The sequence below is a fragment of the Neopsephotus bourkii genome, unplaced genomic scaffold (genome assembly GCF_033783945.1).
Source record: "Neopsephotus bourkii isolate Nb327-2 ecotype Australia unplaced genomic scaffold, CSIRO-AGI_Nbou_v1 NB_1589, whole genome shotgun sequence".
Lineage (NCBI taxonomy): Eukaryota > Metazoa > Chordata > Aves > Psittaciformes > Psittacidae > Neopsephotus > Neopsephotus bourkii.
The window spans coordinates 6,241,320-6,260,000 of NW_026902065.1; the positions used below are offsets into that span (position 1 = coordinate 6,241,320).

General features: G+C 41.7%; 1 protein-coding gene across 3 annotated transcripts in view; it reads left to right on the forward strand.

Annotated features, from left to right (window-relative positions):
- CREB3L2 (cAMP responsive element binding protein 3 like 2) overlaps nt 1–18,681 on the forward strand; it is an 80,189-nt gene that overhangs the window by 50,207 nt on the left and 11,301 nt on the right. Inside the window, exons 3-8 of one of the 3 annotated variants that reach the window (XM_061371997.1) lie at nt 7,105–7,271; nt 8,831–8,918; nt 10,670–10,851; nt 11,479–11,625; nt 13,283–13,341; nt 14,709–14,777. In XM_061371997.1, the coding sequence (XP_061227981.1) occupies nt 7,105–7,271; nt 8,831–8,918; nt 10,670–10,851; nt 11,479–11,625; nt 13,283–13,341; nt 14,709–14,777 (712 nt within the window). The remainder of the gene's footprint in view (nt 1–7,104; nt 7,272–8,830; nt 8,919–10,669; nt 10,852–11,478; nt 11,626–13,282; nt 13,342–14,708; nt 14,778–18,681) is intronic. The other 2 variants (XM_061371998.1, XM_061371999.1) reach the window with 2 other exon arrangements.

Below are 18,681 nucleotides of genomic sequence, written 5' to 3' on the forward strand. Positions count from 1 at the left end.
AATTTTTCCTTCCTGGCAGGCACTTTAAAAAATGGGACCCTGATGTTTGATATTCAAACAGTATCTCCTTTGTCGAGGCTGTTTCAACGGGTTTGGTTTCATTATTTGTGGTGAGAGTGTGTGTGTGCATGCTGGGAGGGGGAAATGCCATTTGGAAAATCTGTAAGAGGAACTGTTTGTCAATGAATATGGGCTCTTACCTCATGGGAGTTGGTGGGTAGCTTTAGCAGCGTTGGAGGTCAGCATTTCAGTCATGATAAACAGGGCTTGTGCCTGCCAGGGTGTGTTACGTGAGCCCAGAGCTGGGCACTAGGTGTGGTGTGAGCCCAGAGGGGAGACAAGGAAGCACTTATTCCTCCAAAAATGTCCAGTTTGCCTTTGAGAGGCTGGAGAGGCTTAGACTGCAGAGCTGGGGACTCTGAACTTCCTTACGAGTGGCATGTACACCAGCACACCCAGAATTCGTGCATCAGCAGAGGCCCCTTTCAGGTTCCTGATGGGACGTTTCTGCTGACAGAGATGGAGCAGCCATTTTCCCCACAAGCTAGTTGTGTCCCTATTCCAGAGGTGTTTTCCCCTTGCAGCTGTATTCCCAGTTTGCAGCTGTATTTGTGTGGCATAGAGCTAGTAAGCACCCTTGGATCCTGCTGCTAGCTGTATAGGGGCAGCAATCTCAGAAGTAGGATGCAGGCAAGGGTGCAGTACTTATTCAAAGTACAGCTTTGCAAATGTGGACCCTTGGTTCAAGCATAAATGCCATCTGAGTCAAAAGGTCTTATTAATCTGTGATGAGCTGAGTCTGAGACTGCATACTGTTGTGCAGAAGCAATGCCGGCTGTGCATCTAGGTTCTGTGGTTCATGATGGCAGTACAAGGTCTGTCATGGACCAGAGGAATTAGTTGAAGCTCTCTTGCTCAAATCCATGACACAGCAAAGAGAGGGATTATTTAAATATGCTTTGCTGGAGAACAGTTTGACTCATGAGGGATCTTCTTGCATTATGCTGTCCAGAGAGGTCTCTTCTGTTACCTGTGCAAAGCACTTTGACCAGTAGTCTGTTGTGGTCTCCTTAAGTTTCTGGGTTTGTCTTTCTCTAGCTGTTTTATCTGTTGATTGGACAGTGAACTTGAGAAGGTGAGATCTGCCTCTTCATTCTGCTTATGCAGATAAGCATATCCCTTGGTGCTTCTACAGGTCTTTGCAGGCTTGTTTCAAATGACATGCAGTCATGCATCTCTTTTCTGTGCGAGTATGATCTGTCATGGTGGTAATGGTGGTATGGGTTTTTTTTTCTTTCCCTTTCAAGTGGTATACCCCTCAGGTGGGTTTGTTTACCTGGTGGTGCTGTCTTCCTTTTTACTGTAGGGGAAAAAAAATGTGAAAATGGTGAAATGATGTTGTTTCTCTGAGTACTTGCATTCTCTGTACTTGGGAGGGGTGAAGGTGAGATAGAGTGCAGCTCTACCTTAATTTGCTTAAAAATACCCAGCAACTCACCAGTGTAATGTGGTTATCCATGCAGAAAGTGTCTCTGATAAACTTTTTAATGACTAGTGCTGAAATGAATGCAGGGAGCAAGGCAGAACTTTTTATTTACTTCATAAGCTGTATTTTGCTGTACATCTATCATAGAGGGTGAAATTTAGTCAATATTGGAGATGATCTATTTTTTCTCTGGAAAGGAGCTGGTATGTTGGACAAGATTGAAGATGCACTTGGATAGAACAATGTTGGATAGAAATATTTTTTAAAAGGAAAGCAAAACTTGCTGGGAACTCTTATATTAAAAAAATGTACAGTTGAAGCAAGCAGTTTTGACCTTGTTTTCCACTTTTCCTCCCCTGCCTTCTTATAATACTATATGGAACAAGGAAAGAAACAAAATGTTGAGGTTCTTCAGAGAAGTAAGAGTATCTTAGAAAGCTGCACATGGTGTTAAGAGATTATATTTCATTTTTTACATATTACAGATATATTAAAAAATTGGTTTTGACAAACAGAAGTAGTATTCTGCCATGTACAAACACAGCCCTTCTTGGTTGTGTATTTTTCATGTACACCTAAATCACACGTACTGATTATCTCTTCAGCTGTGATGCATAGAGGAGCACTGAAATCCACGTCCACTGAAAACTATCATCATAATGTCTATGGTGGGCAGCATAGAAAGAAGTTGACCTGGGTGTGTTGTGCACCCAAATCCAAGTGTATAACTCAGCCTTCATAATGGACTTTAAAGATCTTAAGTTTTCATTGTGCAGAATGTTGCATAGCCTTTTCTCTTTTGGGTTTAGTGATCTGGAGAAAGAAAAGGGAAAGTCAGCTTGTGGTATATTGAGCAGATCCTGCTAGCATTGCCCATCTTAACAGCAGATGGTGGAACCTACAGCAGGATTAGGAAACAAAAGCAGAGGACAGGAGTTTGGTACTTGGACACCTTGCTGTAGATAAGCACAATGTGCAGTGCTTACACTTACAGTTCTGAGGTAAATATGTCCTATTTTGAGCTTCCCCTCTTGCATTATCTCATGCACAGCATTTTAGAACATACCGCATGTTGTATCTGGGACCAAGCTGGACTTGCAAGGAGTGCAAATGGGAAAGGATGTGTTTAAAGCTTTTCCTATCAGTGTTAACATTGCCTCAGTTCACTGATTGCACTTATTTTGTCACTTTGTAAAGCTCCTACATTTTGGGGTTTTGGTTTTTTGGTTTTTGTTTTTTGTGTTTTAAGTGGCAGATGCATACTAAATGTGAGTCTGCAGGAAAAGTGGGATGATCTTGGTAATGGAAGCAGCACACAAGCTTTCTGAAGGAATGTAATCTTAGACACAGACACAGAAGACAGGATCTTAAATGCATGTGTCACCCTGGGTTGCCGTGATGAATGGGTTGTCTGGATGCTTGGCTTGAAACTCTGATGTTTAACTTCCAGAAGTGGTAGTGTTCACAGCCGCACCTGAAAATTCGATGTATACTGTATTTTGATAAAGTATAACAACAGTGCTAAATCGTTTGAAAAATCCAATTCCAGTTATCTCCATTTAGCCATTTTAAATTACTAGATACTTTTTGGCCTAAATTTCTCCATGGTTTACTTGATTTTTCAGGATCTCTGTGGAAATTAATTCAGGTTTGTGAAGCATCTCCCTAGAAGGGAATTAAACAGCCCTGTGGGGAGAGAATTTGAATTGTATTGGGTAAAGGAGAGATGAGGCTGTGCATGAGACCATGAGAATAACAAAGCATGGAATAACTCCCCAGTTAGGGGAGCACCACGCATTTGTCTTGTTGGGTAAAGCACAGATTCTATAGAGAAACTGTTTGATAATATTGTTAAAACATTCCTATTTTTAGATATATATAATTTGCAAAAGTATACTGAATTAAACCTTCATAAGTATTTCTTAATACCTGGGTGCTTTGCAACATTAATGTTCAGTTAACATAGTTTGTATGTGAAATTTATCAGTGCACAGAGAAATGGTAGCTGAGATTTTGATAAGTACTGTGTAGACTCCTTAAAGGCCATATTTTGTGTGCCAAAATGCCTAGCATTCATGGACTCATGCAATGATAAGAAATGAGAATTCTCCTCTAAACAGTCAGTGCATGATAGAGCTCTGAAGTCCATGGGAAGTTTCAGCTGGGAATGGGGACTGGCAGCCTGCATCACTTGTTCAGCAGTGAACTTTGGGATCAGTGTTTTGAAGCCTGGGAAGAGATTTTTACCAGCCAAAGTGGCCACCTTTAGGATGTGGATTTTCCTAGCCATTTGGATAGATAAATCTCTTGGTTAGGCTTTCTTCCCTCTGTATCTGAATGGTTTGCAGGCATGTTTTGCTTCATCTTAGCAATGCAGTGTTACTCTATTCATATCTGTCTAGAATACTGTCACCAAGATAATTTTCTCTGTTTTTTGTTCTGGACAGTCTTAACAGTTCAGGATCATGTCAAAAATAAACACCTGTAATTGATCAACACCAGTAATCTACTCTTTCCATACCATGTCTTTCTTTTTTCCTCCAGTGGGTCCCTTGAGCCAGCCGCTGTCCTTTCATTTCAGTATTTCATGAACACCTTCTTGCTTGGCCCCTTTATTCCATGAAGCCTCTCTGATGGTTCCCCATACCCCTCTATCTGACTCTTGTCTTGGAGAGGGTGTGCTCTGCCTCTCGGTATGACCAGTATTCTATATCCTGCTTAATTTTTCCCATTTTCCTGAATTTGTCTGGTTTTAGCAGAGTAGACTAAGGTGCTATGGGGTATTATATGAGTAAACTAAGAATGATTTACAAATAATGTCAACACGCTGTGCTCATGAAGAAAAGGAAGGAGAGTGAGAAATGTCCTGGTAGCTGTCTTAGAGCAGAGAGGAGAAAAAGTAGGAAGGGGAAGAGTGTCAAGGTGGGATTCCAGCAGTGTATTGCTTCGTCCCTACCTTTCGCGGGGTTATTCATTTGGAATGAAAGCTGTCACAATGCATCATAACAGGCAGTGTCAAAGAAGTGTTAGATGCAGTTCTTCAAAATTATTTTGGTGTTAAATGCAATGTGTTGCTGTCGCTGAAAGCCATCCATAACCTTACAAACTGGTTAGACTGGGTTTCAAGCCTAGAATAACTCCAAGCAGTTTGTGCGGATCTAAGTGGTGATGGCAGGGATGTCAGTTTAATCAGCAAAGTCAGATTCCAGAGGACTAAAATGACCGGCTGAAGGCCTGCATATCTTACAGTTTTACAGCAGCTGAATCCTCGTGATGAGTCTGTGAGTTAGAGGTGACAAACATCACAAAGTGCAGCCTTAGAGGACATACCCTGTTTCACTGGGCATCCATGGCTAGATTTCTCTTCTACTTGCATGAGGGTACAAATTTCAGAAACTTCAGGGCTAATTACTTGCTTTGCTGATAGCTCTCATTTATATGTAACCTTCCTTCCCAAAGGGCATCTAAAGTAGATTACAGATGATCGCATTGCTATGTGTAGCTTGCCCCAGAGGTACAAGAGAAAGCAAGCGGAGGCTCTGCACAAGACGATGTGGTGGAGATTTTGGCAGAAGTTATCCAAACAAGTGTTTTAAAGTTGCACTTGCCAAGGCATTCTGGATTTCCAGGCAAAGATACCACTTTAAAGCTTTTATCTGAATGATCCTCACACAGTGAGGTACGGGTAGTCCACAGGTCCACTGAATAGCTCATTGCAGTCAGGAGGGAGTGACCTGCGCTCTCTTGTTTGTGAGTAGAGAGGCTCAGGGAGGGTTGAAAGAGAGCAATGTCCTCTCTCCTGAGTTAATATTTAGACAATGCTACCTCTTTTTTTCATAAATACTTCTATTTTTATATATCTAGATTTCCCAGAAAGCTTTGGGAGTAAGCTCTTCAGAAACTTAAATACGGTGTTTGCCCCTTGCTGCACTTCTCTTGGCAGAGCTGGGCTCGCTGTTCTTGAGCTTCTGATTACAGGATACATATTTTTCATTTTAATTCCTTGGTGTGTCTTTACTCAAATTACCTCTTTCCTTGCCAGCGGTGGAGGTTCGATCTCACCACAGAGTAATTGCTAGCACTGGAGATGTACATGCTTCTCCCTTCTTCCAGTCACCCAGCTTCTGCTCAGTGCCTGTGTGCCCTATATGTGTGTGGTCTTAACAGCTTGGAGGGTGTAAGCCTGCTCTTATTTTTGTTACCTGTTTGCGGCTGAACTCTGCTGACACCTCACCAGCTTCATAGGCTTAGATGTGTAAGGAAGGGTCTTGTGTCAGCCTTGCAGACTGCTGGTGGCACAGCCACAGCACCATGGCTGCCTCCCACAGTGTTGATGCAGCATGAGGTTAATTCAAAGCTCTAAGGTGTACGTGTTTGCTCTCTGCTTTAATGCCATATATGCAGTAAATACTCTGTTTGAAAGCAGAATAAAGCTTTGAAAGAAAAAAAGATCAACACTCTTATCTCTTGTGTATATTTGGCCTCAGATTGCAGCTGCTCGATTTAATGTGCTCCCACAACTACTGACGAATTGTAGCAGAGGAATGTGCTGTGTGCTCTTGGGATGCAGTACAGCTGGTATAGGGTACTCTTCTGCAAGAGAAAATAATTCATATGACTGAAGTCTGGCAGTAGGGATGGGAATAATTTTAAGTCAGAATTACAGTTGCCAAAAATGCATTTGTTTTTTTTAATCTTTTTTAAGTGGGGTTGTTAATAGCCTTGTAGGAGTGTTTTAAAAGTTGAGATCTTCTGAGTTCCTCTTCTATCATATTTTAGGCCTGGGATAGTACGTCCCTTCTCAGCAAGCCAAACAGTGGCTGTTTCATGAATGGAAACTACCAACTTACCATGCCAGCTATCTTCCAGTTCTTGACAGTGCAAGGCAAACCTTTCAGCTTTGTTCAGGGAAGAGTTGCCTGACTTCCTTCTGAGTACTAAGCTTGCAGTAAGTGGAGCTAAGGGACAATTTTGCCAGTGCATGATGCACGTTTCATTGCTGCCAGTCAAAATATGCATCCCATGCTGTGACTTCCGGAGGCTCATGGGAGGAAATTAGCATGATCACCACAGCATTGCTGCTCCTGTGAGATCATCAAAGCCTTTATCCTCTTTTATACTCTCTAAATGAATCCTTGGGAGAAAAATTTGAAGTTAAAAGTATGAAAAATCTCTTGGTTTTAAAAGTATAGTATCACCATTCCAGCTATTTGATGATTGCAAGCAGTAGAAGGAACAGAACTGGCTAAATGCTATCTCTACAAGGAGGAATAAAACTGAATCAGCAGGCATTAGCATGTGTAGGACATAGCTCCCTGGCTGCTTTACCAAATGGCTTGTTTAGTCTTGTTCTCCAACGTGTAAGCAGCTTTCGGCAATGATTAGTGTCCCGTGTCTTTCCTCACTGCTCCTCTGCGTATCCTGGGGCTAGGATTAGGTTACAGCCCTGAAATGGCATGGTTGTCTGCATTGACTGAGAGCTGAATAGTAAGGGCAGGGTTTTGTTGATAGCCTTCTGTGTTTGTTTCCCTTCTCTGGAGGAGGACTGTCATTATTTTCATTTGTAGTCTTTCTGTCTCTGACCTAAACATGTGGTGTCGAATTTCCTTCCCTGGCAGGTGACCTGGAAAATGAGGAATGGTGTCTGGCTACAGAGCTTACTCCATCAGCAATAAAGACTGAGCAAGTGTTGTGCGAGACATCAGGCCTTGCTCCTTCAGTCAGTCTCACTGTCACAACCACATCACTGGAGGGGGAACAACCTGAGCTACAGACCGATGCCCTGGTACCTGCAGATTTTCTGTTCTCCTCTCTGCTCAATTAGCTACAGATTCTCCTAAGACTGCATACCAGTGTAGCCTCCTTGGTGCGAAAGCTTGTCAATTCAGGATGCACGCTGCAGTCTGCTTTAATGGTTTTTAATGTTTGCTGTAAGAACTTGTGCTTCAAAACCCTTAGCTGCATCTTCCATTCTTAATGGTTGAATGCACAATTTTCTATATCAGGCCCAAAGCTTGGAGCTCATGTGGCTTTAGAAGTATTTACAGTTTCTAATGAACCAGTCCCACCTGAACTAACCCATTTTCCCTGTCAAGCCTGTGACAAGCTAAGTGTCTTCCATAATAACTTGCTTAAGTGCTGCAGTGCTTCACCTAATCAGAAGAAGACTCCTTGTTTGAAACAGTTGGAGAGTTTCCCTTGTTTGCCTCCTAAGTCACTTCTGTCAGGTCTGTGAAGTTTTGACAATGCAAGCTGCTGCTTCCGCACCAACCTGCCTCATGAGAAGCATTTGTGGTGCCTTTCTGACCACAGCTGGAGCAGCCAGTGGGCGTTCTCAGGGGCTTAGCTTGGCTGTGGTTGGGTTAAGGAGAATGAACTGCTGTAGCTCATAGCTCACCAGGGTCCCCTGTTTGTGGAGGAAGAAGCATGAGTGTTCTCACTCCCCAGGGTGTGATGTCAGTCCAGGCTGGGTAGAGTTAGTATATGCTGAAAATAAATGTTTCCATTTGGTTGCGGATCAGAAATATGTGCAACAAATTATTTTATGAGAAACTGAAAAAATCCAACATGAGTTTCCCATAATTCTCTTCTAGCCTGAATGTGCTATCCCCAGTACATAGTCCTGCTGTAGTCTGCGATGCCATGATTTGCAGAGTACACTAGGACTAGCTGGTGGCTCATTACCATTGTGTGGATTAATTACACAGTTATAGAGAGAGTTTGGCTGCATTGAGCTTGCTGATGTGTCAGACTGACTTCCTCAAACCTGGATCTGTAGCACACAGGCAGACTCTGGGCAGCAACTTTGCAGCCTAGTGCCCCAGCCCCATCAATGGGGCAAGCATATGTTTCCTTCAAACTTCAGTCATCCATGACTGTCTCTTTTCCTTCTCTACATTGTGAAATGAATTTAGGTCTGATAATCTGGTGCTTCAGTAACTGGCACCTTGTTCTTGCTCCCAGATGACAACACTGCCAGGAGTGTTTCTATCTCTGCTCAAACAGACTGTGCGGTCCGGCAAATCCTAGCGGCAGCTCTGTTGCTAAGAGAAGTAATTTGAGTGGGTTGCATGCTAGCTTTCAGTCTGAAATGTCATCTCTGAGGCGTAATCTTTTATTTAGCTAAATATAGTAGTAAGAAGAGCCATAGTGGGAGTACTCAGGGCAGTATTCTCTCTAGGCTGGTTTAGCAAACTGTGTGAAGCAGTTAAAGCTTTGCCTGTAGCAGAGCAGGAGCAGAAGGAACCTCTCCATTTTATGGACAACTTATCCTCAACTTCCTCTATTAAGATTCTTTTAAGATGTGTGCTTTGGGTTTTCATGCTGTTAATTTCTTTTTTCTAGATGAAACCACTGAGCCAGAAAGTTCTTCCAGAGATAAAATTGGAGCCCCATGAAGTGGATCAGTTCTTGAATCTCTCTTCTAAGGAAGGTCTGTTAGTTTACCAACTGAAATGTAGTGGGAGATGACCAGAATGCATAATAAATGTACTTTAGCCTGATTAAATATTTGGCTTCCTCGTTTGCCATGTTAATCTTTAGGCTGAAGCTGTTGCCTTCTAGGGATTCAACTCAGGCTGCTGAAGAGCCAGATTCTTTCTGACCCATTTATGTGTTTTTCTTGTGGAGGGAGCTTGACTCCTTAAATTATTTAGGCTTAATTAGGCTTTATCCTTACTTATTTAGGCTGCAAATCAATTTGAGGGGACTTAACTAGGGCTTAGAAAACATGAAGAGTGGAAATGCTACTGCTTTAACCTCTGATACAATATCAAGGATGTGAGTTTATGGGAAATTTAAAGTTAGGTGCATCTGTTTGTAGCATATTAATTTTAGTAGAGTTTTTAAGAATTACTAGGATCCCTTTGCACTAATCTGTGAATGAGGAAAGAGACAATGATCCCTGCCCTGAAAGTTGAACACAGTTTTGTGGAACATAATCTGTTAACACAAGAAAAGTTTGAAGGAACCAAATATTTGGGCTGAAATTTGAGCTGATGACTGCTTCTCATGCTTGATATTCTGTTAATGAACTCATTTGTGTAGGTAAGTATGACTGTTCTAGGGAGGGAAACAAGTGATGTAGCAGGTGGAAAAAAGGGAGGCTATATCTCAACCCAGGGAGTAGATTCGATTGCTCAATTTGTGGGATTAAGGGCCTTGCTGTTTTTCAAGTGTGTATCTTCTGACAAGTACTAGAGTTCAGATGCTAGACAGAAAGAGCTCATGTGTAAATAGCTTTTCTTTTTTTACTGTTTTTTTTAATTCTTCCCCCACTGCCCATTTGATCTTTTCAACACCAATTTGCAAAGTATAACAGAAGTGGAAGGTGGCAAATTCATCCCTGTGTCTTCCTACTCCCAAGTCTCATTGCTGTAAATCTGTCTTGGAGAAGAAAATTGCTTAGTTATGGCTGGTTTGAACATCTGTGAAATTATCCATGTAATATGAGTGGGTGAGACATTGCCCCATTTCTCTTGGTCCAGACCCATTTGGAGATAACCAGCACTTTGCTTGCCAATTCTAGCACAGGTTCTTTTGGCTGCAAGTGCAGTAGAAGCTAGCTTAATGTCCCTGGGTAGCACAGTGTGAGAGGTTCCTGTGCTGGTTGCCTGTGCTGCTCCTGCTCCATTAGTACACTTGCTGTCACAAGGTTATCACTTCCTTCCAGTTATGCCAAACCAGGTCCTTAGGAGGCAGATTGTTTCTCTCCTCCCTGTTCATAGAACACCTTGGATGAGATCCCCGCTCTTGAAAAATGCTGACAATTGGTTCAGTCCGCAGCTAAGTTAGGACAGACTACTGGTTTTGGAGAGAAAGTATGCTGGCTCAGAGCCCCGCTGTTAATGCAGCTTCCCAGGGACAAGGGACCTGTACTACAGGGATATGCTTAAACCTCCAAAGCATTTGGAGAAGAAGCTGTAGTGTAGGTAGAAATGTCTGGAGAGCATATGTGCAGAGCCCTGTTTTGTCTGTTGAGCCTAAAGATAGCTGCTGCATTTCATTCCTTCTTGGGAGACCTACATGCTCTGAAAATCTTCCAAGATGCCACTCTTGCTAGTGCTTTTTGCCACTTTTTAGCAGACAGTCCTAGACTTGGAAACTGGATGGTGGCTGTGGCTCTAGTGGAAATTGAAATTAGCACCTCAAAACCTTGTGTTATATGTCTCTCTTGCCATTTAGCAGTGGATCCCCTGCATTTGCCTCCAACCCCTCCCAGCAGCCATGGCAGTGACTCTGAAGGAGGGCAGAGCCCAGCTAGATCGCTCCCTCCTTCAAGCCCAATCCAGCTACAAGCCACGGCTAAAGTGACATCGCGCACAGCTTCAGCGCTCTCCAATTCACCTCTGCTGACTGCACCACATGTAAGTTGTGCTGGCTTTTTCCAGTATCTCTCCCTCTCTTTTTTCAGTACTGGGGGTTTTGCCATGGATTTGCTAACTTTCTGTTGTTCTCTAGAGGAGTAGATCTCTGGTCAAAACTGCACAGCCTGTAATTCTTGCTCACTGGTCTGTTTTGTTCCCACAGAGAACAGAGCGTGCTTCCTTCTAAGTTGAGACAGGGTTCAAGAGTGTTTTTAGGTTTGTTCCACCATGGATTGTGTTTCGCATTAGGGCCCAGCCCTTCTAGGTTAACCTGTCCCTGGTAGATCTGAATCTGTCCTCTTGTCCTTTTGAAAGCAAGCGGTGATTTTCAGGGAAGGATTATTTCATTGGTCTCTTTCCCTGTTTGAGCCAAGAGAAGTTTTGCTTTTGGCCTTAGTGTGTGGAGAGCTGGGCTGAGAACAATCCTGCCCCAAAGGTTCAGTCTCTGAATGGAAGCTACCTAAAAGGTCTTCCAGTTCCACACATTCGCAATTGCAAGAGGCTGCTGGTTTAGCAGGCAGAGTTTTCTGAATTGGGAAGAGTTGCTGCCTCTCTTCCCTTACACCCTTTTCCTCTAGGGCTGTGTGCACTTACTGGTACATCATTTCATTTCTATACCTCTTGCAGAAATTACAGGGGACTGGTCCACTCATCCTGACTGAGGAGGAGAAGAGGACACTGATAGCAGAGGGGTACCCAATCCCTACCAAACTGCCCCTGACAAAAGCAGAGGAGAAGGTGCTGAAGAAAATCCGCAGGAAAATAAAGAACAAGGTAAAGGACAAGCTTTGCTGGGTCATTCCAACTTACTCTTCATTTAAAAAAATGCTGCAACAGTTCTGCAGCAGTGATCTGTGGTACTGCTGAATGCTGTACAATGCCTTTTAATAAAGTGTTTTTCTTTGTTCCTAAACACATGCATCACATTGTCTGTCACTGACTCTGTGCCTCTGTCTAGTTATTTACCTGAGGACATGAACAATAGAGTATTTAGCAAGCAGGGTATCAAGTTGCTGTTGCTTGGCTCCATTTTAAAAATAGGACAATCTTACCCTTATGGTAGGCAAAGACCTCTGTATTTTTTCCATGGTGATGATGGTGTTCTTTTCCACTATTTCATGTTTTAAAATCTGACTGTGTATTTCAGTGCCCTAGTCTTTTATCACTGAATTTCATGACCTTTAAATAAATGGTTGATACTAAGGCTGTGAAATGCCCTATACAACTGTTCTTTCTTCCAGCTTGGGGAAGAGCCTATTGATAGGGAGGAAAGCATTTTATTTCAAACCTGGCCAGTTCACTTGTTGAAATTATCACATATTTTAAAGTGAATGCATTCTGTTACTGGTTTTGCAGATAAAGGTGTAAATTTACCCACACTGAATTAGAATTTGGTCTTGTAATACAGTTTTGAAAATTTTTGGAAGTTACCTTGTGTATTTTATTCACCGCCTTCATATAATCAGAGCTATTTATATTGGAGGATATCTCTGCAGGTCCTTTGGTCCAACTCTTTGCTTTGGAAACAGGCTTAGCTTAGAGCAGGTTGCTCAGGGACTCATCTAGTCTCATTTTACTGTCTGAAAGGTTGATGAGTCCCTTGCCAGCATCTCTGGGCAACCTGTTCCCATATTAGGCCAGTCTTGTGATAAAACCAAATAATATCTAATTGGATTTCCCTGGTTGCAGCTTGCATTTAATGCTTCCTGCCATGTTGCTGTACACCTCCAAGAAGAGTCTGAATCATTTTTACTGCGCAGGACAGTTGAAGGCAGCAATAGGATTCCTTTCTTAGTCTTCTATTCTTAAATCTGAACAAACCCAGCTTTCTCTGCATTTCCTGATATGTCATGTGTTCCAGCATGCTTATTATAGCAGTGGTCCTCCTCTGAGCTTGTTTCTGTACATCCAAAGTATTTATTTCAGAGCCACAAAACTCTACACTGTACTCAACTGTGGTCTTGCAAGCACTGAACAGAGGGGGAGAACCACTTCTCTCAACCTGCTAGTTAATGTAGACCTGGATATAGTTAGCTGCCTTTGCTACAGAGGCGCATTGCTGACTCCCAGGTATTTTTTTCTGCAAAGCTGCTTTCTAGTGCATGCATGGGCTTTTACTTTCTCAGATGCAGGGCATTGTCCTGGGATCATCTTTTAGTGTTTTTCCTAGGATATTCTCTCCAGATGAATCTGATTTACTTTTAAAGTTTGGTTCTGTGAGAGCAGGGAACGATCTTTTTCCTACTACTGAGAGAAGCTTCAGGGTGTGGGAACAGACCAAGTCAGTGCTTTGGTTGCCAGCAATAGAAATGAGAACAGCACAGAGGCTTAAATCTAATAACATCAGGGCTTTTTACCAGTTTATTAATTCATCTCTGATGCTTTTTTTTTCTACACAAATATTTGGTATTTTTCTTCCTTTTTTCTTTAGATTTCTGCCCAAGAAAGTAGAAGAAAAAAGAAAGAATACATGGACAGTCTGGAAAAAAAGTAAGCCAGCCTCCTTCCTGTTTCAAGCAGGCCAATAGCACTAGTTGCTGGACTGGGAAGGGATCCAGCTGTTGATGCTGGGACTGTTTCTTGCTCAGAGTGCCAGCTGCCATCTCGTGGTTATGACTGAGAAAAGGCCCTTCTGTTTTCCGCTTGAACGTGTGCTGGGGTGCTGCATTCATTACTGTGTCTACCTGCAACACATCACTAGTATGCTGTCAAAGACTTTAAACATTAAATAAGGCAAGACCCATCTGCTGTCAGCTTCTGCCTCATGCAACCCTGTTGGCCTAGTGGGTGGGCAGTGTCCAGAGAAAAGTGGATTCTGAGTGAATATATTCTGTCTTCTAGTGCAGATGAAGACAAGAATAGAAAATGGGTGAGTCAAGTCTGCCTGGGAAAATAAGCAGGATTCGGGAAAACAGCATGTGACCCATCGTCTTCCCTTAGCGAGAAAAGCCAAACCCCTACTTAGTGATTTATATCCCAAATTAATATTTTTTCCAAGAGGCAAGCACTCTAGTATTTGTCTTCACAGATGGATCAGTTAAACTCCTTGTCCCGTCTTTCGTGATACCCTGGTTGTAATTTCCTTTTTTTCTTCTTATCTCTTTGTAGCTGAATCTTGCTTCCTCAGAGTTACTCTTGTGAAATTCCACCCTATGCATACAGATGTCAAAGCTTTTTTCCCTTTATGTTTTTCCTTTTTGAAGCTATTTCAGATGGCCATGTTTGTCTTTTTAGGAGTCCCGTATTTTAACTTAGATGTATTATTTGGCTTATTATATGATAATCTCCTTTAGTTTAGGGGGTTTCCAGGGGCAGTGTGGAAATGATCACTCTATTGGGAATTAGTCTCCTGGCTTGTTTAGCCTCCATACACTTGAAGTTTGAGGATCTGATTTCAGAAGCGCAGTATTTGCCAAATTGCTTGGTGCCTTGTCTTGGCAATGAAATGCAAAGGAACACCTTTGCATTAGATATTAGCTAACAACATCAATATAGCATGTTCTGTGACTTTAAAGTATCTATCCATGGCCCAATCAAAAGAGAAACCCAGAGCAGGGTGTTTGCAGTTGCTATTTCAAAGGGCAAAAAGTAGTTAACAGTCCATCCTGAATGAGCTGTACCTACTTGGATGTAGTTGAGCAATGTAAGCAGGTGCTCCACAGCTAATAATAACTTTTGCAATGTCTTTTACACTATGAAGTATGATTAAAGATTGTGATTAAGTTGGTGGTGTCACTTTTCATTAAATATAGGCAAGACCATAGAGTTCTCTGTGAAAGCAAGTTTGGTTTGCTTTACAGTCTCTTTAATAAATGACTGATTTTATGTTCCTCTTTCTTTCCTGATGCTGTCTCCAGAGTTGAGACCTGTTCCAACGAAAATAGTGAGCTGCGTAAGAAGGTTGAAGTGCTGGAGAATACTAATAGGTAAGGTATGAAGGCTGCAAACCAAAACTTGAGCATAATATTAAAGTGAAAAGTGAAAATGTGGTATTTAAGAGATCAATTGAAATGTGAGCAATAGCCGTATCTGATGTGGTTAATGTCAAAGAAGGATGAGGAAGACCAATTATTGTGATAGAGGCTTTGATGTCAAGTGTTTCCCTAGCCTGTGTTGCATTTGAGAAGCCTTTTAGATTTCTTCCATTGCCCAAGGAAACATTATTAGTGATGCACAATAAACAGAAAACAACAGCCCTACTCTCCAAATAGTCTTTATTTAATACTTTTACCGGAGAGCTTGACCTGGAACATGGCACTTCCAGAAATTACAGTGCTGAAGCTTGAGAGTCATCGTTAATTCTTTCTGGACTACTAAATGTTACTTCAGTTATTGCGCACCCTTCTAACCAACTCACATGCCAGAGCTTCTTTCAGTTGGAGGAGGAGAATGAAATCCTTTCTTCATTTCTGAAGAAATAGGTAACTCAGTGGTAGCTTTCTCAAAGGACGCGTGGCAGAAAATTCTGAATAGCTGAGATTTTAATCGGATGTTAGCCAAGAGTGAAGCCTCAGTCATGGCTTATGCTTGTGTTCTCTAATGATGGCAAATTCCAATTAGTAGGTACTATATAAAGCCCACTGTTAGCACCTTCTAGTTACAGGCATTTGTAATGATGGTTGAATATTACCACTGAACATGATGGTGGCACTGAAGTGTGGGAGGAGGCTGGGTTTTGAAGATAAGATCCATGATCATGGAAAATGGCCCTAGAGCTTGTCTTGCAGCCAATGTATTGCTAATTGAGTGGCATGTGTTGTTTCTAATCTCCGGATCCAATCTCTAATTTCATGGAGCCAGACCCTGCAGCTCTGAAATTTGCTGGGAGAGTGTCTCCCACACACTGCTCATGCATAAAGACATCTGCTGCTTGTTTGAAGGGAGCCAAGCCATTTCTGTGCTGCTTGTATCTTCCTCCAGGGATTTACATAAAAGAACCAGGAATTGTTCTGTAGGTGTAGAGCAGGGTTTTATCTCCCAGTATCTGTCCCAGGAGGTGCTGAAGCCTAGAGTTGTTCTTGCCAGTTCAGCTGAATTTGGCCAGCTGTTTTAATCTCTTGAGTTGTTGTGGATGTGGTTATGAGAACAGCTTTCTTGGTATCATCCTTTTGAACAGGACCTTTAGCATCTTCTCTATTATTTCATGATCTTAATTCTCTCACATGAAATACTCTACAAATATTTAGCTAAGTGATACTATCTCCAAATTCGTCATCCTTAGGGCATGTTGGGATGGTTTGCATTGTTTTCTTGCCTCTGCAATAGGACTGATACTGATTTGTAATCTCCTGCAGAGAAGCGTATCTTCCTGACCCTCTGCACAGAAATTCTTGTAATTAATGGCGATGTTATTTTGGCTCTTTAGGTAGAAATTGTCTCTAAAATCTGTTAAGGCTTCAAATTGAAGTACTGAGAAATTTGTGAAAGTGCCTGCTTTCACCAAGCCTGCATTATGTAACATACCACTTACAGGTTTTGTTTTTTTTCAGGTTAACCCCAGAGCCACTTCTCTTATTCAGTGTATAACTGTGCAACTGTGTAATTCAGAGAATGGTTCCAGGCCCTTGTTTAACGTATGTTATCCACTTCCTACAGTGAATTCAAAACGTCTGGTTTCCTTATTGGTATTTGCACAGAGGCTTGATGGGGCATCCAGAAACTGTTCAGATATTTCAGAACTTGTCTTCACAGCATCCTATAACTGGTACTTTCATCTCCTATGTACAGTCAGGAATCAAAGTTCAAAGCAGTGATTATGCAGTATTGATTTATTCTTGCAGTATTGATTTATTCTTGCATGCCCAAATTTATATGTTTATTTCTCAGAGTACCTAGCAAGCAGTCATACACACATGTATGTTATTTGATATGCTGAAAGCACAGCCCCAGTTGACTTTAGCTGCAATGTTTAGTGTTCAGTGCAGCAAAAACTTAAGACGTCATTGAAGGTATTATCTAAAAGTAGATCTACAAATATTACAGCTGTTATTTTGTTGCAAAAAATTGCAATAGTGGGAGAAAGGCATCAGGAAAATAAGAGTCCATACATTCAAGAGTAGATGAAGGCAAAGTTGGGGTTTTTTACCTTGTTAGAAAACGGGGCTATAGCTGCATATCTTAAAAGTCATGCACGTGTATGTACTGTAAGTCAGTTTCTTGTGCTTATAGTCTGGCTGGAGTTGAGATGAACTGAGGGGCAATTTCCAAAACATAAAATGATTGAAGAGCAGAGTTTGCTTTCAGTATGTGCAATCAGTTTTTTAGAGCATGTTGTTCCATATATAGAACACGTTTTCACAGGTACATACCTAAGACTTCAGGGAAACCCTGCTTACATTTCAAAATCTGGCTCCAAACCATGGAAACAGTAGAATTTCTGGTAAAAAGTTCCTACATTGTTATCAGTAATATGAAAAAATCTAGAACAATCTTCCCTCAGAGCCTGCCTTAACCTGAAATCCTGGCTCTGAAAAGATGTATTGTAAAAGGTGCAAGTGTGGTCAAAAAATTTGCACCCAGAAACACCTCCCTTGACATTCATGCATCTTAAAAGGCAAAGCAGGAGGCTGGAGATCAAGATGCAGGGGAGTTTTTAATTCTCATTACTCTTGAGTGGGTGACTGCAGCATTTTTGGCATCTTTAGTATTAGAACACTAGCATATGTTTCCTCTCCTAATTTATGTGACTCAGTCCCTTAAAAGAAACTAATCCAAGTTCCTTTCTAGACAGTTTTCTCAAAACTAAGGAAGCACATTGTTACATGCATATCTATTATGTCTTGTAGCCACAACTGAGCCAATCTCTTATTGGTTCAGAGTAGCATCTAAACACATGGGCATCCCGTCTTAGAAAGCAAAGGGTGTGAGAAGAAGCTAGCACCAAGAGTTTAACTGACTTGTCCCAGTCACCAAGAAGGCTTGATCCACTCATGTTTTGGCACTGGGCCTAAAGGCAGAAACTGCCAGCGATCTAGGGGGTTGAATAAGGTCTCTGGCACCAGTGTTGTCTAGCTGGGAGCCGTGGCAATTTGGGCTTAAAGGCAGTATTTAAACATCTGGTACTGTGTATGACATATGAGAAGTATTTCTGCTTTTCAGTTCTGTTGAATCTGTATTTATAAATATATTGACGATCGCTTTTCCTGGAGAAATGATAGATACAGGATCCAATTGGCATATGGGTGAGAATGTCACACATGGACAGTGCATGCAAGTAGCTGCTAAAGTTGTTCCAGGAGTAATCTCTAGCAAATTGTTTAGATCACCACTCTGACAGGCACCTTAAAGGCAATGGCTTTATAAATACAATTGGGATGTTCATCCATTTCTCATGCTTCTGTTCAAGCTATTGTTACAACTCACAGTCATCTAAAGATCAAGCTGTATATCAATCTGACCCACCAAAGGCTTATGCGCACCAAAACTGCCAGACTTCACTGATTTGTTTGGCTGTTCCTTTATTTGAGGCTGGTAAAGTCATTTTACCAAGTTATTTTCAAGGAGTGAAAGATCTGGATTTAAGTTGCAATGGGATCTCTTGCACTTCACTTCAGACCACTCTTATAATACTTGACGAAGCATGGCAGCCCTGGAGCAACTTCTGGTTTTCAAAGCAGCAGGGTCATGGTTTTTTATGCTGAAACATCCTTGATGGAAAATAGCTGATTTTTTTTTTTTTTCTTCTGTAATTCAAATAAGGAAAAATTGTGGTGGTTTTTTGTTTTGTCTGCTTTGAAGTATTCTGGTCTTTCAGTGAAAACCTTACTTTGGGATTTGCTCTCTTTCCTACAAATAGGACAGCAGAGAAGGAATCTGTGTGTACAGTTGGAA